This window comes from Prionailurus bengalensis, chromosome D2 (assembly GCF_016509475.1).
Source record: "Prionailurus bengalensis isolate Pbe53 chromosome D2, Fcat_Pben_1.1_paternal_pri, whole genome shotgun sequence".
Taxonomy (NCBI): domain Eukaryota; kingdom Metazoa; phylum Chordata; class Mammalia; order Carnivora; family Felidae; genus Prionailurus; species Prionailurus bengalensis.
The window spans coordinates 32,678,083-32,703,304 of NC_057351.1; the positions used below are offsets into that span (position 1 = coordinate 32,678,083).

Below are 25,222 nucleotides of genomic sequence, written 5' to 3' on the forward strand. Positions count from 1 at the left end.
GATATATATTTAAAGTGAACTATAAAACTTAATTCAAATCCACAGGAAGAAAAAAAATACCATATAGGCTCTTGAAAATCAGATTGAGATAAAATCAGTAAACCAACCACTATAATTTCCTGAGCATTACAAAAACCCCAGTCATTATTTTAGATCCAAATTTCACCTCACACACCCATTTACTTAATAAGAGATGCTAGGAGTTCTCTCGGAAAGGTCTAGTTCCATTTAAGGTGACAGAGGAATTTCCGGTGGGCAGCAAGGTTTGTTCTCATTTCTTTAGTTAATATCACAGATGGGTAAAATGAGAGTTTATACCTAAGTGAATAATTGGAAATTATGTAAAAGGATAACCAAAGAGTAGCTACTTTCTACTTTAAAAGTTCAGGGGCACTCGGGTGGCTCAGTCGGTTGAGTGTCCGACTTCAGTTCAAGTCATGAGCTCGTGGTTTGTGGGTTCGAGCCCCGCATTGAGCTCTGTGCTGACAGCTCAGAGCCTGGAGCCTGCTTTGGATTCGGTGTCTCCCTCTCTCTCTGACCCTCCCCTGCTCATGCTTGTCTCTGTCTCTCAAAAAGAAATAAACATTAAAAAAAAAGAAAAAAAAAGTTCAAAGTTCATTAGACTTAAGAAATGAAAATTTTCAGATACCCAGAAGGCTAACACTAAGTGATACATTAAGTGTTTTTATATGTGTCATATTCTATGCATCACGAGAGCAAAATTCCTTAAATCTTGAGTATAAAAGTAACTTGTTAGGTTTTGAACACACTACCATTGTGTCACAGTGGGAATTTCCCAAGTTGATTATAAAATATCATGGAAAAAAATTATAAAATACTCTCATAATGGATACTGGATTACAAAGTGATTTTTATAGACATTTTCCTTAAACTGAGGGAATAAATTCACAAGCATGGACGCTAAACACATCATAATGTTTTGGCTGTGAAGTGAGATTTATTTTAAATGTCCAATACTTGTGCCACTAATGGGAGAAATAAACCATGGTTCACAGCATAAAAGGGACTAAACCCCATTCCTTGAGAAAGAAAGAAAGAAAAAGAAAGAAAGAAAGAAAGAAAAAGAAAGAAAGAAAGAGAGAAAGAAAGAAAGAAAGAAGAAAGAAAGAAAAGAAAGAAAAAGAAAGAAAGAAAGAGAGAAAGAAACTGAATCCTGAGGATTTAGAGGAAACTTCCTCAGGAGCACCTGGGTGGCTCAGCTAGTTAAGCATTGACTTTGGCTCAGGTCATGATCTTGTGGTTCGTGGGTTTGAGGCCTGCATCGGGCTCTGTGCTGACAGCTCAGAGCCTGGAGCCTGCTTCAGATTCTGTGTCTCCCTGTCTCTCTGCTCCTCCCTGGCTCTTCTCTCTCTCTCTCTCTCTCTCTCTCTCTCTCTCTCCCTCAAAAAATAAATAAACATTAAAAAAATTTTTTAGAGGAGCCTTCCTCATCAATTCAAAAGCTACATAGTAGGCACATCTCTCTGGAGATGGCAGAGCCCGGGATAAGAATATGGCAAGCATTTGCATATCCTGGATCACAAGAACATGTGGCTGGGTGTCTGGGGAAGCAGAGAGAAACTACTAACATACAATGCTTGAATACTCCTAGGAAGCAAGTGTCTCATGGGAGGTAAGGGAATGGGGCTGCCACTTTGTTCATTTGATCCAAAGTTCATGAAACATGGGGAGGACTGTGGTGACCCTGAGCAGTGCCAAATGGTACAGAAAGGCAGTAAGACCTGTGAAACTAAAATCACCACAGGGCAGAAAGATAAACTGGTGAGAGAGCCTATGCAATGAGCCAACTGCTGGGAAAGGAGCAATGGCACTTGGGTCCATGAGACAGCACTGCTGTTGACGGCATGTTACTGGAACTGTTCTTAACACAGCCCTCTGGAGGCCAGCCTCATATTCTGGAGAAGGTGGTGAGATTATACATGTGGTAGCCTTTATAAGGATGTCTCCCTGTGTGCCCCATCTCCTGATATTCATACTCTTGTCTAGGCTCCTCCCACAGTGGTCTAGGATGGGTCTATATGGCCAAAAGAGTATGGCAGAAGTGATGTCACTCCTGAGAGTGGGTAATAAAAGGCATCTTGGTTGCACTTTCTCTCTCACGGATCACCTGCTGTGTAAGACGCCAGCCGCCATGTCACGAGAGCCTTGTGAAAACATCCACAGAATGAGGAACTAAAGCCTTTTGCCCACAGCCATGTGGGTGAGCTTGGCAGAGGGTCCTCTAGCTTAGTCAGGCTTTTAGAGTACTGCAGTTCTGGTGACAGTGTGACCACACTTCATGAAAGACGGCCAGAACCACCCAGCTAAGCTGCTCCTAGATTCCTGTCCTTAGCAACTGTATGATATAGTAATATCTGTCTTCCAGTTGCTAGGTTTTGGGGTAATTTCTTATGCAATAATAGGTAACTAATACAGTCGCAATGCTCCACCTTGGGAGAGAAGGGGTTAGAAGCTATCTTCTTACTTTGCAAAACCACTAGAGCTTGAGCAGGAATCTCTACCAGCAGCATCAGCAACATCAGAGCTGGGGTCGCAGAATGAGACACATCACCTCAGACATGAGCGACAAAATTAGCCCTAATAACGTGAATTCATCCTGAATGTCGTTTTGTTATATAGAGAGGAGAGAGGGAGAAAAGGAGGGAGTGAAGGAGCAGGGGAGAGAGAGAGAGAAAAAAAAAAAACAATTGTCACTACAACAAAAAAGCTACCAGATGGGTAAGGTAATTCCACTACAGCAAATGAGATGCTTCCAGAATTTCTCAGTTTGTACTTTGCCAAATTTCATAGTATAGAAAATCTATGAGAACTATTTGTATACTAAAAAGAAAATACAGTACGTTAATATCTTAGCAATGATGACAGAGATAAAGAAATAATTCTGTATATGATGTCCAATAAAGAAAAAATGACTAATCCTGTATTCAAGGAAACTACTTCAGTTTCTTCCCTAATTTCTGGCATCATGCTCCATAAATGTCTCTACATAGAGATTTGAAAAATATCGAACATCTCACTGAGCAATATTTTCCAGCATAATGAATTCAATACACCTCACTTATTTTTCTAGTTGGATATACTGTGAATCACTGATTTGGGATTAAAAATCTAATCAACATAATGACTGTGAAGTTGGCAATTGCCTGGAATCTTTTCAAACTTTAAAGGCTATGAAGCTGGGGTGCCTGGTGGCTCAGTCGGTTAAGTGACCTACTCTTGGTTTCAGTTCAGGTCATGATCTCATGGTTCGTGGGGTCGAACCCCTTTGCACTGACAGTACAGAGCCTGCTTGGGGTTCTCTCACCCTCTCTCTCTGTCCCTCTCCTGCTTGAGCTCTCTCCCTCTCAAAGTAAATAACCATTAAAAAAATAATAAATGCAGTGCCCCTGGGTGGCTCAGTCGCTTAAGCGCCCGACTAAGGCTCAGGTCATGATCTCACAGTCTGTGCGTTCGAGCCCCACACTGGGCTCTGTGCTGACAGCTTGGAGCCTGGAGCCTGCTTCGGATTCTGTGTCTCCCTCTCTCTCTGCCTCTTCCCCACTTGTTCTCCCTCTCTCTCTCTCTCTTAAAAATACATAAACATTAAAAAAAATGAAGGCTATGATTCTGCAAAGAATATCAAGATGGGCCACTAGACAGAGATGTCAGGAAGCACAGGTCACTGGTTCTTGCCCCGCTTCCTCTGCTGATAATGGAAGAAATGCAGGAGATACCAACAGTCTGTGGGAAGGTGCTCTGCGGAGCAGTCTGATGCTAAGCGCCCAAACAAGAAACAGGGCAGCCGTGATTGAATGAGCACATGATGGATGTCAGGCATTGTGCTGGGTACTTTTTATTTTTATTTTTTTAATGTTTGTTTATTTTTGAGAGAGAGAGAGAGAGAGAGAGAGAGAGAGAGAGAGAGAGAATGCGAGTGGGGTGGGGCAGAGAATCCCAAGCAGGCTCCGCACTGCCAGTGTGAGCCGGACACAGGGCCTGAAGTCACAAACAATGAGATTGCGACCTGAGCCAAAACCAAGAGTCAGATGCCTAACCGACTGAGGCCCCCAGGTGCCCCATACCCGGTACTTTCACATCTCAGGGAGTCTTCCTGACAACTCTGTGAGGGACATCACTGCAAACTGTACATCTGAAGAAACTAAGCCTCCCAAGGTCAAAGAGGTAAAATTTAAAAACCCAAATGACATAACTGTATACTGATTATTCTTTTGACAAATATTTACCATGCACCTATTCCGTGCATGCCTCTATCGTTATAGCTTTCTTCCCAGAGTATAATAACTGTCTAACTTCCAGTCTGATTATAACTCCTTAAATTCAGGAATTGGGGTCTATACCTGCTCTTTACGTAACAGATGCCTGGCACATACCTAAGGACTCAATAATTTAAATTTGTTATTAGTAAGAAAACAAAAACAAAAACTAAGTGTTACATTGGCTTTATTTTTCTGCTAGGTAGATAGGCTGCCAGATCTCAAAGAAAGACTGGTAAAGAAAAGGGGCATCCTAAAAAAGATGTTTTGGCATTACTTTATTTGAAGAGGCTTTTATTAATGCTAAAAAAAATTACTGGTGTAGTTTATATTTCATTAGTTCAAGATGCTTTAATAAAAGAAATCATTCAAACTAATGCGGGAGATTTGATATAAAACAAATGAGAATGTGGGTGGGGAGGGAGAAAAGGCATTCAATTGTAATAGGAAAAAGGAGAAATGAAGGAGACTTGTGAAAAAGCCATTTCTATGCTGTTAACTAAATTCAGAGGATAATAACTTGATGTAATATATATGACCCTCTAAAGTGGCATTTGCTTGCAGTCTGAATTCAACAGGCTGTAATGCATTATTTATTCACAAATTACTGCAAAGCTGGCTCTGGTTCCTAAGACATTGTCTAGACTCCCTAGACTCCTCTAACGCTGTATGGCAGGCTAGAGGCTACAGCTATTTTTAAAAACTCTCCTTTTCCTCTAAGGAAAAAAAAAAAGGTCTCCTAGAGTTATTTGAGGCCAAATTAGTTAAAAGGCAGGGTTGGGGGGACAAATGAGGTTCTTTCCACTCATTAGTACAACTGTCATTCTTTAAAGCCCTCATTCTTTATTTTAAAATGTCCACAAATCCCTAAGACCATAATTCTGAAAGGCATCCTCAGCTGAGGATGGCTAGAAGGAGAAAAATGAAAAGATCTACTCAGAGACCCTACACATCATTTAGTCCAAACTTCATTCTGAGTGTGAGTCAGAGGTCAAATTTGATCTGCTTATAGGCCCAGCTAGCTCTTGGGAGAAATCTGGAGAAAGCCTCTCTTTTCTTATTTTGCCTTATGCTTTACTTCTGTTTCTTAATTATCTCCATGGACCTGGACCTCCTCAGGTCCCTTCACCAACATGAGAACACCTTGGAGACACATTAATTTAAGGCTGGTTTGGGACAGACTTGATAAGAAAGGTCATTTTCTCTGTCACCCTTTCCTGGCTCCAGTCCCAGTGATAACTCAGTGCTCCCCTGCCTCTTATTTATCCTACAGCCAGAACAAAGTGCGAATAAAAATCAACCACCCTATTCCTCAGATAGAATGGATTTTTGGTTAGAGCTGACTCAAATATTGCCTTCTCTGGGAAAGCTTCCCTGAGCAGTCTCTTGCACTCCTCACAGACTGATTTACATGTTCCCTCTTATATTCCCATTGCACCATATCAATATGTCTGGTGCTGTACTTACAACACTGTGCAAGAATCATCTCACCTTTGTAAGCTTCTGGGGAGAACGATGTTTTGTTCATCTCAGTATCTTGAGCATTTAGCCTAGCTCCCGGAAAGCTAGTGTAAGTTATAAGAGCAGACCCTAAAGGCAGACTGCCGGGAATAAAATCTCAGCTCCTCCTCAGGCAAGTTACTTAATCTCTTTATGCCTCAGTTTCCTTGATTGTGAAGCATGGGTAATTATAATACCAACCTCATAGCTTTGTGAAGATTAAATGGAATAATGTAAATTAAAAAACTCAGAATAGGGCCTGGCTCAATGGTAACCTCTCAAGAAATGTAGTATTTTGATTTTACGTAGTATGTCCACAAACTTTTGTTAAAAAACACTTGATGTTGCTAGAGGTCTACATCCAAGACTGCTGTGGCTAGAAGAGTGTGTATAGACGAAACCCTGAACTATGAGTTCACATAATCAACTCCTTTCATACTACTTCTCATTTCACTATATTGCATTCAACAATATGGTAAGTATTCTGCGTGTGTGAAACTAAAAAAAGTATCACTGCGTTCTGAATTCCAAACAATTGACCTATGAACTTTTGGTTCATTGGTATACAGCTTATTCATAAACTGAAAAGCTCCTGTGTTCTACTAAAAGATGGCTGATAAGACTATATGAATGATATATTGAGGAACAATTTCCGCGGGAGAAAGATCAAATCTTCATGATTTATTTGAGCTCCTTTTGTCTTGTACCCAGTTTAAAATCAACTTAGAATGTAAAGTTAAAGACACCAATGAGAGGAAAATCTTTGAGACCGCCCCAGTATTGCAAAGGTATCACTAACATATTGACTTTGGAATTGCAAAGCTATCTGCAAATCAAAGAAAAATATCAGTTTTCTGCGCTTTAATGATTAATCCAAAAGGTCAGATGCAGAAGTGCCAATTAATGCCTTTATTTTTCTTTTTTTAAAAAATGTTCATTTATTTATTTTGAGAGAGAGAGAAAGAGAGGCAGAGAGAGGGAGAGAGAGCATCCCAAGCAGACTCCACGCTGTCAGCACAGAGTCCAACATGGGGCTTGATCCCACAAACCATGAGATCACAACCTGAGCAAAAATCAAGAGTTGGACCCTTAACTGACTGAGCCACCCAGGTGTCCCAGAGAGAGCACACAAGGGAGAGGGGCAGAGAATCTTAACCAGGCTCCACATTCAGTGCAGAGCCTGACTTGGAGCTCTCCATCCCACAACCTTGAGATCAGGCCCTGAGCTGAAATCAAGAGTCAGATGCTCAACCGACTGAGCCACCCAGGTGCTCCTTAATGCCTTTTAAAAATCATGCCTAGAATCATATATTTTAAGCAACAAAGTATCACTCTTAAAAATTTTTCCTTGGGGCGCCTGGGTGACTCAGTAGGTTAAACATCTGACTATTGGTTTTGGCTCAGGTCATGATCTCGCAGCTTCATGGGATCTGGCACCACAGAGCCTGCTTGGGATTCTCTCTCTCTCCCTCTCTCATTGCCCCTCCTCCACTCGTGCTGTCTCTGTCTCTCTCAAAATAAATAAGCTTAAAAAAAAACCCTTTTTCCTTCATTCTCCAAAAGATATGAAACAAAAAAGCACTGTTTTATATACTTTTTACAGAATAATTATCAAGGTTGCATTTACAACATCAAGAGAGCTTTGTATCACCATGCACATTCTACCATAGTTAGTATTTTCAGCCTGATTCTACAGCCAGAGAACCTATAAGCGACAAATGATAGCAAACTTGAATTACAGGGCGTAAATCTTTACCCTGTTAAACTAATTCACCCTAAGAGCTAACCTGATCTCATCAGAGCAAGATACTGGACCTACTTCATGATGTATGGTAAGAGAGAAATATAATTAGCTTTGAAAAGTGTTCACATCAAGTCATGGGTGACTGACTTCTAAATAATTATTGAGGGCAATTAAATTTTCATTTTATTATTTTTATATATCTCTATTTTTTTAAATTAATGATTATTTCCTAATGCATCCCTTGGTGTCCCAGGCAAAGTAAGACTAGTAGGTTGGATGGATCATGTTACTAATCCAATGTGTTATTTTTATAAAAGAAACAGATGTCTGGATTTAAGAAATAAGAAAAGGGGGGAGCCTGGGTGACTCAGCCAGTTAAGCTGATTTTGGCTCAGGTCATGATCTCATTGTCATGAGATTGAGCCCCACTTCGGGCTCCACACTGGGCGTGGGGCCTGCTTAAGATTCTCCCTCTTCCTCCTTCATCCACTCATGAAGCAAGAAATTAAAGTATTTTGTACGGTTAAAGTAACATCTGAGAAAATAATGCCTGTTATGGCTTTTTTCTCTTCAAAATTTTATAAGGGTAAAGTAGTTCATTCATGCTAAGTACTTTAAATTTTTCAGAAAAAATGAACTAGTAGTTTTTTTTTTATTGCCACCCAAATAGGAAAGTTACAATTGTTCTATAGTGGGGATTGTTACCTCAATAGGTTTTTATATTTAACCTTTAAACATATACATGGCTCCTTAAAGTTATTAATGCCTAAAAGAGACAAGTACTGTTTAATAACCCGTTTAATGATTTCTGGAAAATTCAGGCTTTCAACATCTAAGGATGGAAGAAGAAATATAGATTTATTATTATCCACATTCTGTTTTGTAGTGGCAAAAGTTGAAGAACAAAATTAAAAGAAACCCGACTGAATAGATCTCATTTCATTTCTTAGATTTAATTAAATCGAGAGTCAATTCTCATCTCTGAGTTTACATAAGAGTCAGTTTCCCAGAAGAAAGAAAACAAAACAAAACTGGTATTAGAATGAAAAGAAATCTGCTTTGCCAAGAGTGTTCTAGTTCCAAAAAGTGTTTGATTGAAAGCCTTCTTGCCTTCAGGCCTTCTGCAAATCTTTTGGGCAGGAAAAGAGCTGATGTTTGTCTCTTAATATGGTCCTCTGCATCAGAGCAAGACAGATTTAATTCTCCTTTAGCACTTTAGATGGGTGAGTACAAAGATGTCAGCCTAATGATATAAAGGGTAGGTGATCTGGAATTTCCTTAGGCACTTTTAATCATGTAGCCATAGGTATAATTTTTTTTTTTAAGTTTCTCAATACTTAAATACTCTTTTTTTTTGTTTTACTTTTATTGACAAATGAGAATAATTAGCATTGTTCTTTATGTACCCCTTTTATTTTCTTCCTGGCTGAACAGATTTGTTAACTTCAATATTTTTTTTTCCCTAAAGACTGGGAATATAAGACTGTCACTGTTATCCTTTGAACCGTATACAATTTGCCTTCAGATAATTGACACTCATGCCTTCTTAAAATGCAATAATCTGATTGGTTATGCAATAAGCATGTGAACCCCAAAACTTTATACAAAAAGATTACAGATTGGAATTCTATTAGATGATGCTTTTTCAGTTTTCTTGTATATTCTGGGGTTGGCCTCTTCCTTCTTGAATAAATTAGTTTTTGCTTTTCTTTGACATAATGACAGCTCCTTTTCCCCCTCCCCCCAAATTAAAATTAATTATACTCTTTCAAAGAGTTCTCTATTACCTTTCATTTTTGACTGACATCCTACTTACTGTAGTCCTCAAGAAATCAATGAATATATTAATTGGAATTAGACTTGGCACCTGTCTCTAAGGAACTCAACTCAATAGTTCCTCATAGCCTTAGATGGAATTTTTTAATAACTTCAAAAAAGATTTTTGGAGAAAACCAACTGTGTATTCTTAAGTCATTCCTTCAAACTCAAGTTTTTTGAGTTTCCAGACAGAGAAATAAACAAATCTGATCAGAATTAAGAGCATTAAAACATTTTTAAAAAATCTAAGAAGTTAATTATTGTTATAAAAAGAAACTAAATGGCTAGTTTAGGTAATATAAACACAAAAGAACAGTGTTCTTAGTCATAAGACTCAATTTGAGGGGCCAAAGAACTAGGAAAAAATGGTGCTAAAAAAGGTTGACCATATATTCAAGAAATATGGCCTTTTCTTGTTCCTAAAATTCAGAACATTTAGTTTTTCTTTAGAGTTCCAAATAAGTCAGGCATAGAAACCTCACCTCAGACGAAAACGAGTAATAACCAGATAAAGAACAGATGGTTCAGTCTGAAAAACTGAGTTGGAGTACTGGCTCTATTATTTAATTGCTCTGTTACTTTTACCTTTTTGAGTTTCAATTTCTACATCTGTAACACGGATATATTACCACTAAACATACTAGGGTCGGCAAGATTTAAAATAAGGCCATGTAGGGGTGCCTGGGTGACGGAGTCCATGGAGCATGCAGCAATTGGTCATGAGTTCAAGCTCAATGTTGGGGGTAGAGACTATTTAATAAATAAAAGTTTAAAAAATAAAATAAAATAAAATAAAATAAAATAAAATAAAATAAAATAGGGGCGCCTGAGTGGCTCAGCTCAGTTGGTTAAGCATCTGACTTCAGCTCAGGTCACGATCTCGCAGTAGTGGGTTCGAGCCTTGTGTCGAGCTCTGTGCTGACAGCTCAGAGCCTGGATCCTGTTTTGGATTCTGTGTATCCCTCTCTCTCAAAAATAAATAAACATTAAAATAAAATAAAATAAAATAAAATAATATAAAATAAAATAAAGGCATGTAATATACATAAACTACGTGGCTCATAGCACGCACTCAATGAATGGTTATGGACTTTCCCCTCTTCCCTGATCCCTCTGGAAATTAAACTTGACAGATAAATAGTGTTCTCTTCACTCTCAAAGCTACTGTAGTGAGAAAAAGACAGAAATAACTAAGTGGAACAATAAATCTCCTTGATCTGAAATTTTAAAGTAAATAAGTTAAGTTATGAAATAAAACTAGTAAGAGGTAAATAGAATGATGGAATTATAAAAACCCATATGAAAGTTAAGCTACTATTAATCATTTCCATTTTCCTCTTGGCTATGATGATGAGATTATGTTTCATATTCAGTGAAGGGAGAAATTACCCATACTTTGAAAAGTAATATTAAAAGCGTTTCATAAAAACAAAACTTTGCTTCCATTTTCCAGAAGTTTTATCAGAAAAGTATTTCAACACAGGACTTTTCAGTCATTCATTTGAGGTGACCTGTTTAAATGCCTACTATGCGCCAACTGCCATAGCAGTGGCAGAGGACATGCAGAGAAGGTGAAAGAATACTTATTAAAGGTATAGTACAGGTCAGCTGGTATCAGGTACATACCACTGTATCTGTTTGCTAGGGCTGCCTTACCAAAATACCATCAGCTGGGTAAACAAACAATGCAAATTTACTTTCTCACAATTCTGGCGGCTGCAAGTCTAAGATCAAGGTACAGGCAGAACAGGTCTCCTCTGAGGCTTCTCTCCTTGGCTTATAGTCGGCTACCCTCTTGCTGTTTCTTTACGTAGTTGTTCCTGGGTGCATGCGCACCCCTGGTGTCTGCATGTCAATAAATTTCCTCTTCTTACAAAGACACCAGTAGGACTGTATTAGAGTCCACCCTAATGGCCTCATTTTAACTTAATCACCTCTTTAAGGACCCTATTTCCAAATACAGTCACATACTGAGGTACTGGGGATAAGAGCTTCAAAATAAGGAATTCTGGCGGAATACAATTCAGCCCATAAAAAACATGATCTCATTTAACCATTGCCCTGTTTGACAAACGAGGGCCTAGGCTCAGAGAGAATCACTCACTCAATAAATGTCACAGAGCCAGAAAGCGGTGGAAACGAAATTTTAATTCAGGTCTCATTATGAGAGCACCAAAGGTATGTTCTTTCTTCTATTCACACTTTCTCAAAGAATTACAAATCTAACTGGAGGGGCACCTGGGTGGCTCAGTCAGTTGAGTGTCTGACTCTTGATTTTTGTCTCAGCTCATGATCTCACAGTTTGTGGGATCCAGCCCTGCACTGGGCTCTGCACTGACAGTGCAGAGCCTCCTTGGGATTCTCTCTCTCTTTCTCTCTTACCCCTTCTCCCTACTTGCATGCACTCTGTTTCTCTTTCTCTCTCTCACAACAAATAAACATTGGAAAAAAAAACCCCAAATAGAGGAGGGCACTGGGTGTTGTCGGGATGAGCACTGGGTGTTGTATGGAAACCAACCTGACAATAAATTTCATATTACAAAAAAAAAAAAAACCCAAATCTAATTGGAAAGACAAAAAACTGACTTGTGAAACTTTAAATCTGGGAGTTATTGATAAGGAGGCACTTATTCACTGGACTCATACCATTACATGGAAAGAACGGATTCAGGATTACTAAACATTTATAGAATATTTATTACATGTTAGGCTGGGTTCTTTCACAAAAGGGTCTACTGATTCCCTTACACGAGGAATTGCTGATTGGCAAACAGGAAGAGTCTTGATAGTCTTAGACCAAAATCTATAGATGATCCTAAGTCAATATCAAATACAAGAGAGCTTCCACAATAAGTATCTTAGATACAACTGTCTTTTAGATCTCCTTTTGTCTGTATTTGGGTGTAGGCTGTGTGCAGGCATACATGTATGAAATCCCTCATCTGCTTTGTAACATTCTACCTCATTGGTGATCCACATTGATAATCTACCTCACTGGTAATGTTAGTGGGCTTGGTTTCAGCTCTATAACTTCTCAGAGTGAAAGACAAAAGCCCCATGCTCTGTCTCTTGAGACTCTGACCTGTGTGTCCAGGAATGAGTGTCAGGCTAGGTTGTGGTCAGGCTGGCACCTGCTTCGTGCCCTTGATGACCCCAAACTGTTGTTTAAGTTTGTTGAAAGTACTGTTGCCTGTATTCTCGAACTGCATTTTATGCATCTATACTTTATGTTAAATTGTAATTATATAGGGGCGCCTGGGTGGCGCAGTCGGTTGGGCGTCCGACTTCAGCCAGGTCACGATCTCGCGGTCCGGGAGTTCGAGCCCCGCGTCGGGCTCTGGGCTGATGGCTCAGAGCCTGGAGCCTGCTTCCGATTCTGTGTCTCCCTCTCTCTCTGCCCCTCCCCCGTTCATGCTCTGTCTCTCTCTGTCCCAAAAATAAATAAACGTTGAAAAAAAAATTAAAAAAAAATTGTAATTATATAATTGGTAAGTAATTTACATTCCCAGATTATGTTATAAAATTTCCAAAGAAGACCATTCCAAAGAAAACCATGCATAGTGGGGAATAAGGCATATGCCTAGAATCCTAGTACATACCAAAATGTACTAGGTCTGATAAACAAAAGTTATCAGACTCCTGAAAGATGATGTGAAAGATGTCCTCTCTATACCAGCAGGAAAGAAATGCAGAGAGGCAACCATGGAAAAGTAACTAAAATATATGGGGAGACTAAAGGAAGCTAAGAATTATTTAAACTTGATCTGTTTATATGGATTACTCTCAACTTTGACTCCACTTCTCTGGTGATAATAATGCAAACTTTATAAAGGTAAGCTGCCTGTCTTTGTTCAGTTCAGTATATAAACTCTCTTAAGCCTAGCCACTTCTTTGGGTTTTCATTTTCCTATGTGGGTTCCCAGGTGTGTGTTGAAATCTATGTGCTTTTCTCCTGTTAATCTGCTCTATGTCAATTTGATTGTCAGCCCCAGTCAGAGACTCTAGGACGGTAAAGTTTTGCTTCCCCTGCTCTCTCTCTCTCTCTCTGTGTGTGTGTACACACACACACACACACACACACACACACACACACACACACCACTTCCCACTTACTATAGGGGACAAGAACTGTTCTCAAGCAGGCTGAATTGTAGAGATCCATTAGGTTTTTGTTTTTATGAGGGAAATTCTTTGAATATCAATTACATCATTTTAAAAAAAAACAAGTACTAAAGCACATTTCAAGGTTTGATCTGATTTTTAGTATTATCTACACTTCTTTCTTAAAGTATGAAGAACATTCGACAGTGTTCTTATCAATACTGGGAATTCAGTTGTGATTTTTCAAACTGTCTCAATTGAGTTGAGTGGGTAAAAGGTGGGAGTAGCATTATCAGACTCTTTGAGAAAAATGGAAGAGCAGCTGAAGAAGTAATATACATAGTTTAAAAACAAAGCAGTGCTTTTCTCCAATACTTAAATGTGTTTTTAGTCAGAGTAGTTTGATGGTTTCAAATTTCAAATGAATATTAAACATGCTTTTTAAAAAAACAGGTTGAGAAATACCACCTAAGGGAATTTTTAAAAAATCTGAAGAAATGAGGTTTCAGTTTTTCCACAAAAAAGTGCATTAGGAGACACTTAATGAATATTTTGAACTGAATAGACTTAGTAGCCAATTAACTCAAAATACACTTAATTCAATAAGTAAACACACAGAGAAAGGTAATGTCCTTATAGAATTGTTTTTGGGAACTGAATAGCACGATGGTCTAAACCGTGAGTGGAAAAGTAAATCTCCAAACACCGTATGACATTTTTCCAACGTATGACATTTTTCCAACGCCGAGCACTTTTCCAACGCCGAGCACTATTCTGACATTTTGGGTTTCCAGCAGTTTTTACCTTGGTAAACTTTCAAAGAAAGATCTACTTATGATCCCCCCTCCACCTCTGGTGCCTTCTACAAAATAACATAAGACTGGGGATACGTGGTCAGGGTGAGCACTGCTCTGGCCCCTGAATTTTTCCTTCCTCAAGCTGAGTATCCAAAGACAACTAAGATTTTCAATTTAGAGTGTTTTGGCTTTCGGTCCCAGAACCACCTCACTCCAAGACTTCTTCACAGAACATAATATTTCCCAACTGTTATCTGGTTCAAACCAATCAGTTCTCACAGCTGGAGACAGAATGAAAGAATGTCTATAGTGCAGGCCTCCCCAGCCCAGAGGATCTAAGTGCATATGTGAGGACAGTGCCCTGATCCCCTGAAGTTCAGGGATACCTACCTCTAGTTTCAGAACATCATGCTGAAGTTTACGTTGAAATTCAAGGAAGTTTTTGATTGTCAGCTTTCCCTTAAGATCAGCTCCAAAGAAGTAGGTCGTGAGGGCTGAACACAAGCCAGACTTGAGGGTGTTGCCGGTAGTAGGACGATCTCTGTGACGCATGCCCATACTGGTTTGGGAGCGAATGATGCTCTGAACCTAAAAGAGAAGCAAACCCCCATCCAGAAAAACATTACAAAGTAGAAAAATATTTAAAAGTAAGAACAAGATGGGGCACCTGGGTGGTTCAGTTGGCTGAGTATCTGACTCTTGATTTCAGCTCAGGGCATGATCCCAGAGTTGTGGGATCAAGCCCTGCTTTGGGCTCCGTGTTGAGCACAGAGCCTGCTTAAGATCTTCTCTCTTAAAAAAAAAAAAGATCTCTTTCTCTCTACCCACCTCCATCTGCCCCTCTTCCTCGCTTCCATGCACTCTCTAAAATTTAAAAACTTTTTAAAAAAGTAACCAACTATTGATTTGTCTACCCTCTGCTACAATTGTATTTTAATGCTCACAACAATCCTATAAGTCTTATGACTATCCTCTTTTTATAGATGAGGAATTCAAGGCACATAATACTTAACGCTTAATAACTTGTTCAAGGTCAAGTAGCTGGCAAGGAGCAGAACCAGGATTCAAACATACGCCTCACACCTTTATCTTTGAGATGCTCTTAAAAACCTCTCTTCAGAAAAGAGTATGCATTTGTTTTTGAGGCTCAAAACCCCTCACACAATACTAAAATAATCATTAACTTCACAGTAATACAGTCCATATCTCAGGAGACTTTTAAAAACTTCACGCTTCTCACTACTGACTCTCCAGTTATGACAAAAGGCAGCACAGCTACGGGCAAATACTGACATCTAAGAGAGAGAACACATTTATTAGAATGATAAATGAAATACAAAGTTGATAGAAAATAATTCCTCAAGAAAAGCTGGAGAATTTTTAATCTTTGAGAAGTTTTAAATGAGCTTTTTGAGAAAGAATAATTTCTGGAACTAGCAACCATGGTTTAACTATATAAATGAGCTTTATGAAGCAAGTCTATGATTGTTATAGTTTTTTTCTTTTCTTTCTTTCTTTCTTTCTTTTTTTTTTACTTGTTCCTGCATTCTTTTCTACCTCTTCACAAGCTAAAAGAGCAACAATTCAAAATAATTAAAATTGGGATATGTAAAGATAAATAATAAAAGTATGTTATATAAATAACCAATACATACAGCTTTGTGGGTGATGGTTTTTAAATGGCCAAATTAGAAAAGCAGAACACTTAAAAACTTAAGAGTTGCAACAACAGATTTGTCTTAGTTAAATGTCTCATTTATTTTATTTATTATGTGTGATCATAAAGAAGGTTTAAGACAATTTAAGTCTGTGGCTCTATAAAGAGTGAAGTAGTAGAACTAGACAAGGAGTCAGGAGACATGGGGTCTGATTCTGTTGTTCTGCAGTGAGAAAGAATTTATGCAGGTTATTTAAACTCTTTGGGTCTTAACTTTTCTCATTGGAAAAGTTCACGGTTAGAGTATATTATCCCTAAGTCTCCTTGTAACTCTAGGTTAGTAACATACATGCTATTGATATGATTTCTTCAGGGTTCATGTCTTATCATGGTAATAAGATTAGCTGACAGAGGCTCCTGGGTGGCTCAGCTGGTTGAGCGACCGACTTCAGCTCAGGTCATGATCTCACAGTTTGTGAGTTCGAGCCCCGAGTCAGGCTCTGTGCTGACAGCTCGGAGCCTGGAGCCTGCTTCAGATTCTGTGTCTCTCCCTCTCTCTGCCACTCCCCTGCGCATGCTCTGTCTCTCTCTCTCTCAGTAATAAACGTTAAAAAAAATTAAAAAAAAAGATTAGCTGACATTTGTTTCTTATACACATGGAGATTTGAAAGACAGGTATACAATGGATTTTTCTTTTCTTTTTTTTAAATTAAAAATTTTTTAATTTAATTTTTTATTTTTTAAAATTTACATCCAAATTAGTTAGCATATAGTGCAACAATGATTTCAGGAGTAGATTCCTTAGTGCCCTTTACCCATTTAGCCCATTCCCCTTCCCACAACCCCTCCAGCAACCCTCTGTTCTTCATTTTTATGAGTCTCTTCTGTTTTGTCCCCCTCCCTATTTTATATATTTTTTGTTTCCCTTCCCTTATGTTCATCTGTTTTGTCTCTTAAAGTCCTCAGATGAGTGAAGTCATATGATATTTGTCTTGCTCTGACTAATTTCTCTTAGCATAATACCCTCCAGTTCCATCCACGTAGTTTCATTCTTTTTGATTGCCGAGTAATACTACATTGTGTGTATATATATATACCACATCTTCTTAATCCATTCATCCATCAACGGACATTTTGGGCTCTTTCCATACTTTGGCTATTGTTGATAGTGCTGTTATAAACATGGGGGTGCATGTGTCCCTTGGAAACAGCACACCTGTATCCCTTGGATAAATACCTAGTAGTGCAATTGCTGGGTCGTAGGGTAGTTCTATTTTTAATTTTTTGAGGAACTTCCATACTGTTTTCCAGAGTGGCTGCACCAGCTTGCATTCCCATACAATGGATTTTTCAATTGTTTAGGTTGAAGATTTTTAGACTTTAAATTGAATCCAAGATAATCAGAACATTTTTAGGGGGGCCTGGGTGGCTCAGTTGGTTAAACGTCCGACTCTTGATTCTGGCTTAGGTCAAGATCTCGTGGTCAGCCCCACATATGGCTCTGTGCTGGGTGTGGAGCCTGCTTAGGATTCTCTATTTGCTCCTCCCCTGCACACACTCTTTCTCTCTAAAGAAAAGAATACTTTTCATCATTGTCTTGAAGGCAATACACAATTCACTTTATCTGCCTAATTCTAAGAAATGAAGAATTTTCAGTAGCAGTGAACCAGAACTGAAAATCTGCATCAGGACCTGCCATGATTTACATTTTGCCTGTGGCTATAAATATTGCAGCTTATATCCTTCCTGTGGTGGAAACTGTGTATATCAGCTTCAAAAGTGTGGTGCTGAGAATGTGTGTGTAAGTGACTGGGAAAAAGGAATGTTTTTAGGTAAAATTAACTAGCTGATGCTATATCATCTTTTCATTAGTGATTAATAATAGCATAGTCTAAATACTATGTTATTATATGTAAACTATTACTAAAAATAGGCATTCTTTAAACATTTTTTTTTAAAAAGTATGTATTACTAGATTTTGTGTGGGGGCATGGTGACAGAATGTTTTGTCAGAATTTCTCAGTTGGGAAATCTTTTCTTAAAATATTTTTATTTAGATAATTTGTTAAGGGTATAACATGAGAATCAATCAAACATCAATTCAACTTGTCATGTGAATGCTTACTATATGCTATATGATGTGGAGAAAATAAAAAAAATTTAAAACATGATCTCTTAAATAAAATTTCATTCTTTTTCTTCTGTCTCATAAATGAGTTATTACTTCTCATACTTTCCTACTAAAAAAACCCATTTCTGTCATGGCACTGGGTGAATAGAGCCCAAACAATTATGAGGTTTTTGTTTTTAAGTTTATTTATTTATTTTGAGAGAGAGAGACAGAGTGTGTGTGTGTGTGTGTGTGTGTGTGTGTGTGTGTGTGTACCTGCATGAGTGAGGGAGAAGCAGAGAGAGAGAGAGAGAGAGAGAGAGAGAGAGAGAGAGAGAATTCCAAACAGGCTTTGCACTAACAGTGAGGCTCGATCTCACGGACCAAACTGTGAGATCAATACCTGAGCTGAAATTAAGAGTTAGATGCTTAACTGACTAAGCCACCCAGGTGCCCCATGAAGCTTTTTATTTTAGCTATCTTTTGCTAGGTTAGTTCTGTTTTACGATCTGTTACGAAATGGGTTACAGAAAGGATCCGTGGTGATACAAAAGTCAGAGAAAACTCACATTTAGTATACAGTTGATCAATGCCTTTTAGTAATATGTATTTATGCATGATCAAAGTGATTTCTGGAAACAGAGCATCTGGGTAGCTCAGTCAGTTGAGCATCTGAATTTGGGGGTCAGGTCATGATCTCATGGTTTGTGGGTTCAAGCCCTGTATCAGGCTCTGTGCTGACAGCTCAGAACCTGGAGCCTGCTTTGGATTCTGTGTCTCCCTCTCTCTGTGCCCCTTCCCTGCTCGTGCCTGCCTGTTCTCTCTCTCTTTCTCTCTCTCAAAAATAAACAAAAAAAAAAAAAAAAAAAAAGAAAAGTTTTTAAAAAATACATTAAAAAAGTGATTTTTGGAAAAAGATGAATCAAAGAGTAATAATAGCTATTAGTTTGCTTTATGTAACATTAACTTTAAAATATGTGAGGTCTTTTTCCTGGTTCTGTTTAACTTTTTTTTTTTTTTTACAAGCTTGATGAATACACTGTTAAGAAAACACCTGTTTCCCTGGGAAATCAGAGCAAAGCTTGAATGTTTGGAAGCCTAGAGCACTTTCAACTTAATAAATTATTATATTTCCCAAGAATGTAAAATATATAAAGATGAGCAGAGAAACTTCTAAAGAGAGCCGTTCACTCATGAACTACCTTATAATTTGTTGTTTTTGGTCTAAAAGAGTTTTTACATCAAGATTCCTTGTGATCAATATTATTAGTTGTAACAGTTTAAGAAGGCCAGTTATCAAGGCATCACGTTAGACGAAATTAGCAAATTAGCACTCCCTTCTCTAACAGTGAACGGGATAGTGAAGCGACTGCTCCAAGTCATTTTGCACATCAGCATCAATGCCAGAAATCAGTACCATTTGCTCTAAATTCAAATCTAGAGTTTAGTATCTATAATAAGAGTAGAGAAGTTATGGCAATTTTGCTTCTGAGAGGTGAAGGAAGTCCCCAGTCTGCATCAGAAGGATTGGTCCTCTCAGTTTTTCTGGCTTTAAAAACCACAAGGACAGAATCTGGAGCAACTACACCCATTGGAAAGTGAGGGGGAAATCCTGAAAAGGAAAAAGCCAAAGAAGGGGAGCCTTCTTCCCCAAAGAAGGGTAGTTTATATATATTCTATATATAAACTCCAGTCAAATACAGTTGAGCTAATCACCTGCTAAAACAAAACTTTCTTCAGATGAATATAGCAAAATCCAAAGTCTACAACATGTCATTCATAATATCTAGACAAAGATCCAAAATTATTTGACATATGAAGGAACTAGGAAATAAGGCTCATCTTCAGGAGAAAAGACAATGGAGACAACCCCAAGATGACCCAGATATTAGAAATTATTGACAAGAATTTTAAAACAGTTAAATAATAGTGTTCAAGTATATAATATATACTTATGAATAAGGAAAAGATAGGACATTTCAGATGAGAAGGAAAACTATATCAAAAATGAAATGGAAGTTCTAGAACTGAAACATGCAGTACCCGAAATACAAATTTAGTGGATTAACTTAATAGCAGAATTGTAATGATCAAAGAGTCAGTGGATATGAAGATAAGTCAAGAGAAACTACACAGCTTGAACAGCAGAGAGGAAAAAATATTGGAAAAAAAATAATAAAGCTTTAGAGATTTGTGAGGCAATATCACAGATGGTCTTAACATTTGTATTAGTGGAGGGTCAGAGAGGTAAGAAAGAATGCCCCCCGCCAAATTTTTAAGACATAATGGCCAGGAACTTCTCAAATTTGATAAAAATCATAAATTTATAGATACAAATAGCTCATCAAATACCAACAAGGACAAATACAAAGAAAACGACACTGAGGAACAATATTATCAAATTTCCAGAAACCAAATATAAAGAGAAAATCTGGAAAGCAGAGAGAGAAAAACAACATATTGCAAATAGGGGAGCAATGGTTCAAATAGCCAGACTTTTCATCAGAAGGAATCAGTAGCTAAACAACTGAGAATTTTACATCTACATCAAGAGCTGTATATCTAGAATTTCCTTCCCAAAATAATAATGATATAAATTAATTCATCACCAACAAATGTGCACTACAAGAAATGCTAAAGAAAGTTTTTCCAATTGAATGGAAATAATACCATATAGAAACTAGGATCTTTAGGAAGGAATGAAGGGCATCAGAAATGATAAATATGTTAGTAAATATAATAAACTATTTTTCTCCTATTTTCTTTAAAAAACTTATGACTTGGAACACCTGGGTGGCTCAGTCGGTTAAGCATCCAACTGTTGGTTTCGGCTCAGGTCTTGAACTCACGGTTTGTGAGTTCGAGCCCTGCACTGGACTCTGTGCTGACAGTGTGAAGCCTGCTTGGGATTCTCTCTCTCTCTCTCTCTCTCTCTCTCTCTCTCTGCCCTCTCCTGAGCATACTCTCTCTCTCTCTCAAAATAAATAAACTTTAAACAAAATTAAAAAAAAAACATATGACTTAGAGCAAAAATTACAAAAACTATTATGGGGTTTATTACATATGTAGATGTAATACATAGAACAAATATAGCATAAAGGATGAAGAGGTAAATAAAACCTTATGGTTGCAGAGTTACTACATTTCATGTGAACATTATATATTTTTTTTAGATTTTGGCATTTAATTTCTTTTGAATATGTCACTTTTTGCAAGCTAGGAAACAGAATCAAACTTAAGGCAGTCTAGTTCTCTAAGGATCTAGGCAGAGTCTTGCAATGTTCAGCAGAGTGACATCATAATACAAGGTGCTAACAACAGGCTTATAATCTCTAAATAATAACCATTTAGCTACACTTTTTTTCTTAGGAAACAGCCTACAGTCTAGTCTTTAAAGCCATGATATATAGAACATATTGATCTAAAAGAACAGAATGACCCAAATTATATGTTGGCCAACTTACTGGTGGGCCAAATCAAAGCTGACCAAGGATGGGTGAACAGAGAGAAGTGTTTACCTTTTGGAAACCTGCTCTGAGATTTTAAAAAGTCCTGGCTGCTGTTAGTAAGGAGGCAAGTAGCAAAAAATATTACAGATGCACCCATACTGACACTTGATTTTGCCAAGGTCTTCCAGTAGAACACAAAGTTAGAGAGGAGTGTAAGGGTAAGATACTTCGATGTTTTCAAAATACATTACTAGTAATATGAAATTTGACATATTGAATTCTTCCATTTGCCACCAGAACAAACTGACAATGAGGACTATTTAAAAGAAATGCTCAACTCTAAAAAGAATGGTAGCAGTAACACTTTTCACTACAGAATAACCTCCTGCTTTCCCACACCATTAACATTGCTCCTCTTCCAAGATACATATTCATGTGGAAAAACTTGTCAGCTTTTGCCAGGGCCAGGAAAGGCAAAATAGAGCATGTCCTAATTCGTTAATTTGTTAATTGTAAGCTCATATGGTATCCCGAAAATGGACCCATAAGTCTGGCCATTCTTTTCTTTAACATCTGCAAACTGCAGAATTCCTTAGCCTTAACCACAGTTTCTGCTCAATATCTTAAAGCTGGTCTCAGTCCCATGTGTGACTCTTCTCCTCAGGGTTAAGGGTGGGTGCTAGTCATTAAAATCTGGAATGTCATCATAAGAATAACCCCAGCAGTCTTTGGATACATAGTAGGCAGTGTGAAGGTGGTAAAATCCTGGCATGAACATCAGGATGCCAATGATCAGGACAGGAACACCTGGTCTGTCGTCTCTTTGCTGATATAGCCTGCCAGTAGGGGGGAAACTATGATAATGCGAAAGGTGCCAATCAGAAACAGCCTTACATGGGATCTTAGGAGGGTTCTTCTTAAACTGAAGGTCAATGTAGCCATCATCTGTGCTGGAGAGCTTTGAGTATTTCACTTTACTACTGGGGATTCCCATAGCCAGGTTGGTTTGAGATGGCATCATAACACGCTGACACAATTACAGCTGGAGCGCCATGCCAGGCCACCCAAATGCTGGCAGTTAGCTCACTGTTGGCAGTAAAGGTGCCTGAGGTCTCACGGCACACCTCACCTAACTTGTGAATATTAATTCTAAGTAGACTGTGTATATTTAACAATTTATGTTGTACTCCCTAGAGCAACCACTATAAAAATAATGCAAAAAGGTACAGCTAAAATGCTGAACAAATTAAACCAGAATTCTGGATAAAATATTTAATCTCAAAAAAGGCAGGAACATAGAAGGGAGGAACAAAAATCAGAAAGGACAAACAAAACAAATAGCAAAAATGGTAGGTCTAATTCCAATTAAATCAGCAATTATGTTAAATGTCAATGGGCTAAATACTGCAATTAGAAGGCAAAGACTGTCAGAATGGATAAAAAACAAGAGCCAAATTACATTGTCTAGAAAAGATGTACTTTAAATAGAAAACACAGATATATTTAAAGTAAATGGACAAAACAAAAAAGACATACCATGCAAATAGTAAGTATAAGAAGTCTGAATTACTATGTTAATACCATATAGACTTTAAGATAAAGTATTACCAAAGATAAAAAGTAACATTTCATAATTATAACAGGACCGATTCATGAGGAAGACAATAATCAGAAATGTGCAGAGAATTTCAAAATACATAAAGCTCAAATCGGCAGAATTAAAGAAAAACAAACAATTGACTAATTATAGTTGGAGATTTTTTTTAAGTTCACTTATTTTGAGAGAGACAGAGAGAGAATGCAAGCAGGGGAGGGGCAGAGAGAGAGAGAGAGAGAGAGAGAGAGAGAGAGAGAGAGAGAGACTGAGGATCTGAATGGGATCTATGCTGACAGCAAAGAGCCTGATGTAGGGCTTGAGTTCACAAACTGTGAGATCATGACCTGAGCCAAAGTCAGACGCTTAACCAACTGAGCCACCCAGGTACCCCTATATTTGGAGATTTTAACATCTCCCTCTCAACAACTGCTAGAATGACTAGGTTAAAAAAAATCCGTAAGGACAAAGAACACCTGAACAACACTATCAATCAACTTGACTAAATTGACATTTATAAAACACTGTGCTCAGTAACTGCAGAATATACATTCTTTAGTTAAAACACATTGATGTGTTTAATAAAACACATCAGATAGAGTTCTATAAAACCAGGCTCAATACATTTAAAAGGATTAAATCATGCAGAGGACGTTTTCTGAGCACAATGTAATTAAATTAGATAATAAAGATAACTAAAAAAACAAAACCTCCACACTTGGAAATTAAACAATATACTTCTAAACAATTTATGGGTCAAGAAGGAAATCACATGTGAAACAGAAAATATTTCAAACTGAATGATAATGAAAAGACAACACATCAAATTTGTAGGATGCTTCTATAGCAGTGCTTGAAGGGAAATGTATAGTATTAAATGCTTACATTACAAAAGAAAATTCTCAAAAAAATGACCAGCCATGTTATCTTAAGAGACTCATAAAAGAGCATAAAAAACCCTAAAATGAGTAGAAGAAATGAGAGTAGAAATCAATTAATTAGAAAAGACAAAAACCACTTGGGCTCTCTGTTGTACATATTTGAAACTAGTTTTTATTCCTTGTGAAGACAATATACTAGAGCGGGAGGGAGGGGAAAGTGGGTGATGGGCATTGAGGAGGGCACCTGTTGGGATGAGCACTGGGTGTTGTATGGAAACCAATTTGACAATAAATTTCATATTAGAAAAAAAAAGAAGGAGGGGCGCCTGGGTGGCGCAGTCGGTTAAGCGTCCGACTTCAGCCAGGTCACGATCTCGCGGTCTGTGGGTTCGAGCCCCGCGTCAGGCTCTGGGCTGATGGCTCAGAGCCTGGAGCCTGTTTCAGATTCTGTGTCTCCCTCTCTCTCTGCCCCTCCCCCGTTCATGCTCTGTCTCTCTCTGTCCCAAAAATAAATAAACGTTGAAAAAAAAATTAAAAAAAAAGGAGAAAACACAAACTATAGAGAAAACTAATACAGCCAAAGTTGACTCTTAGGGAAAAAAAACAAAAAACAAAAAAAAACAACTAGACCCTGAACAGCCAAAGAGATCTTGAGAAAGAAGAACTAGAGGCATTACACTCCCTGATTTCAAACTATGTTATAAGACTATAGTCATCAAAACACCATGGTATTGGGGCACCTGGGTGACTCAGGTGGCTCTTAATTTCAGCTCAGGTCATGATCTCATGGTTTCATGAGTTCAAGCCCTGAATTAGGCTCTATGCTGGTAGCATGAAGCCTGCTTGGGATTCTCAGTCTGCTCTCTCTCTGACCCACCCCCACTCATGCTGTCTCTGTCTCTCTCAAAATAAATAAATAAACTTAAAAAAAATCACAGTATGGTATTGGTATAAAAACGGACACACTGATCAATGGAATAGAATAAATAAACAATAGAAATAAACCCTCACATATATGGTCAATTAATTTATGACAAAAGAGCCAAGAATATACAATGGAGAAACGACAACTTCTTCAATAAATGTGTTCAGAAAACCGGACAGCTACATACCAAAGAATGAAACTGGGCCACTATCTCATACCATACACAAACATTAATTTAGTGTGGATTAAAGTCTTGAATGTAAGACTTTGAAACTATAAAACCCCTGGAAGAAAACATAGGTGGTAAGCTCCTTGACCGTGGTCTTGGTGATGATTTTTTGGATTGAACACAAAAGCAAAGGCAACAAAAGC

At 38.0% G+C, this 25,222-nt stretch overlaps 1 protein-coding gene and 1 pseudogene across 9 annotated transcripts in view; both read right to left on the reverse strand.

The window, feature by feature from the left end:
* Positions 1–25,222, reverse strand: part of MICU1 (mitochondrial calcium uptake 1) — a 254,403-nt gene that overhangs the window by 59,689 nt on the left and 169,492 nt on the right. For all 9 annotated transcript variants that reach the window (XM_043596599.1, XM_043596597.1, XM_043596596.1 and 6 more), the window contains one exon: positions 14,625–14,822. In XM_043596599.1, coding sequence (XP_043452534.1) covers positions 14,625–14,822 — 198 coding nt within the window. The remainder of the gene's footprint in view (positions 1–14,624; positions 14,823–25,222) is intronic.
* On the reverse strand, positions 21,662–23,182 carry LOC122492874 (annotated as a pseudogene).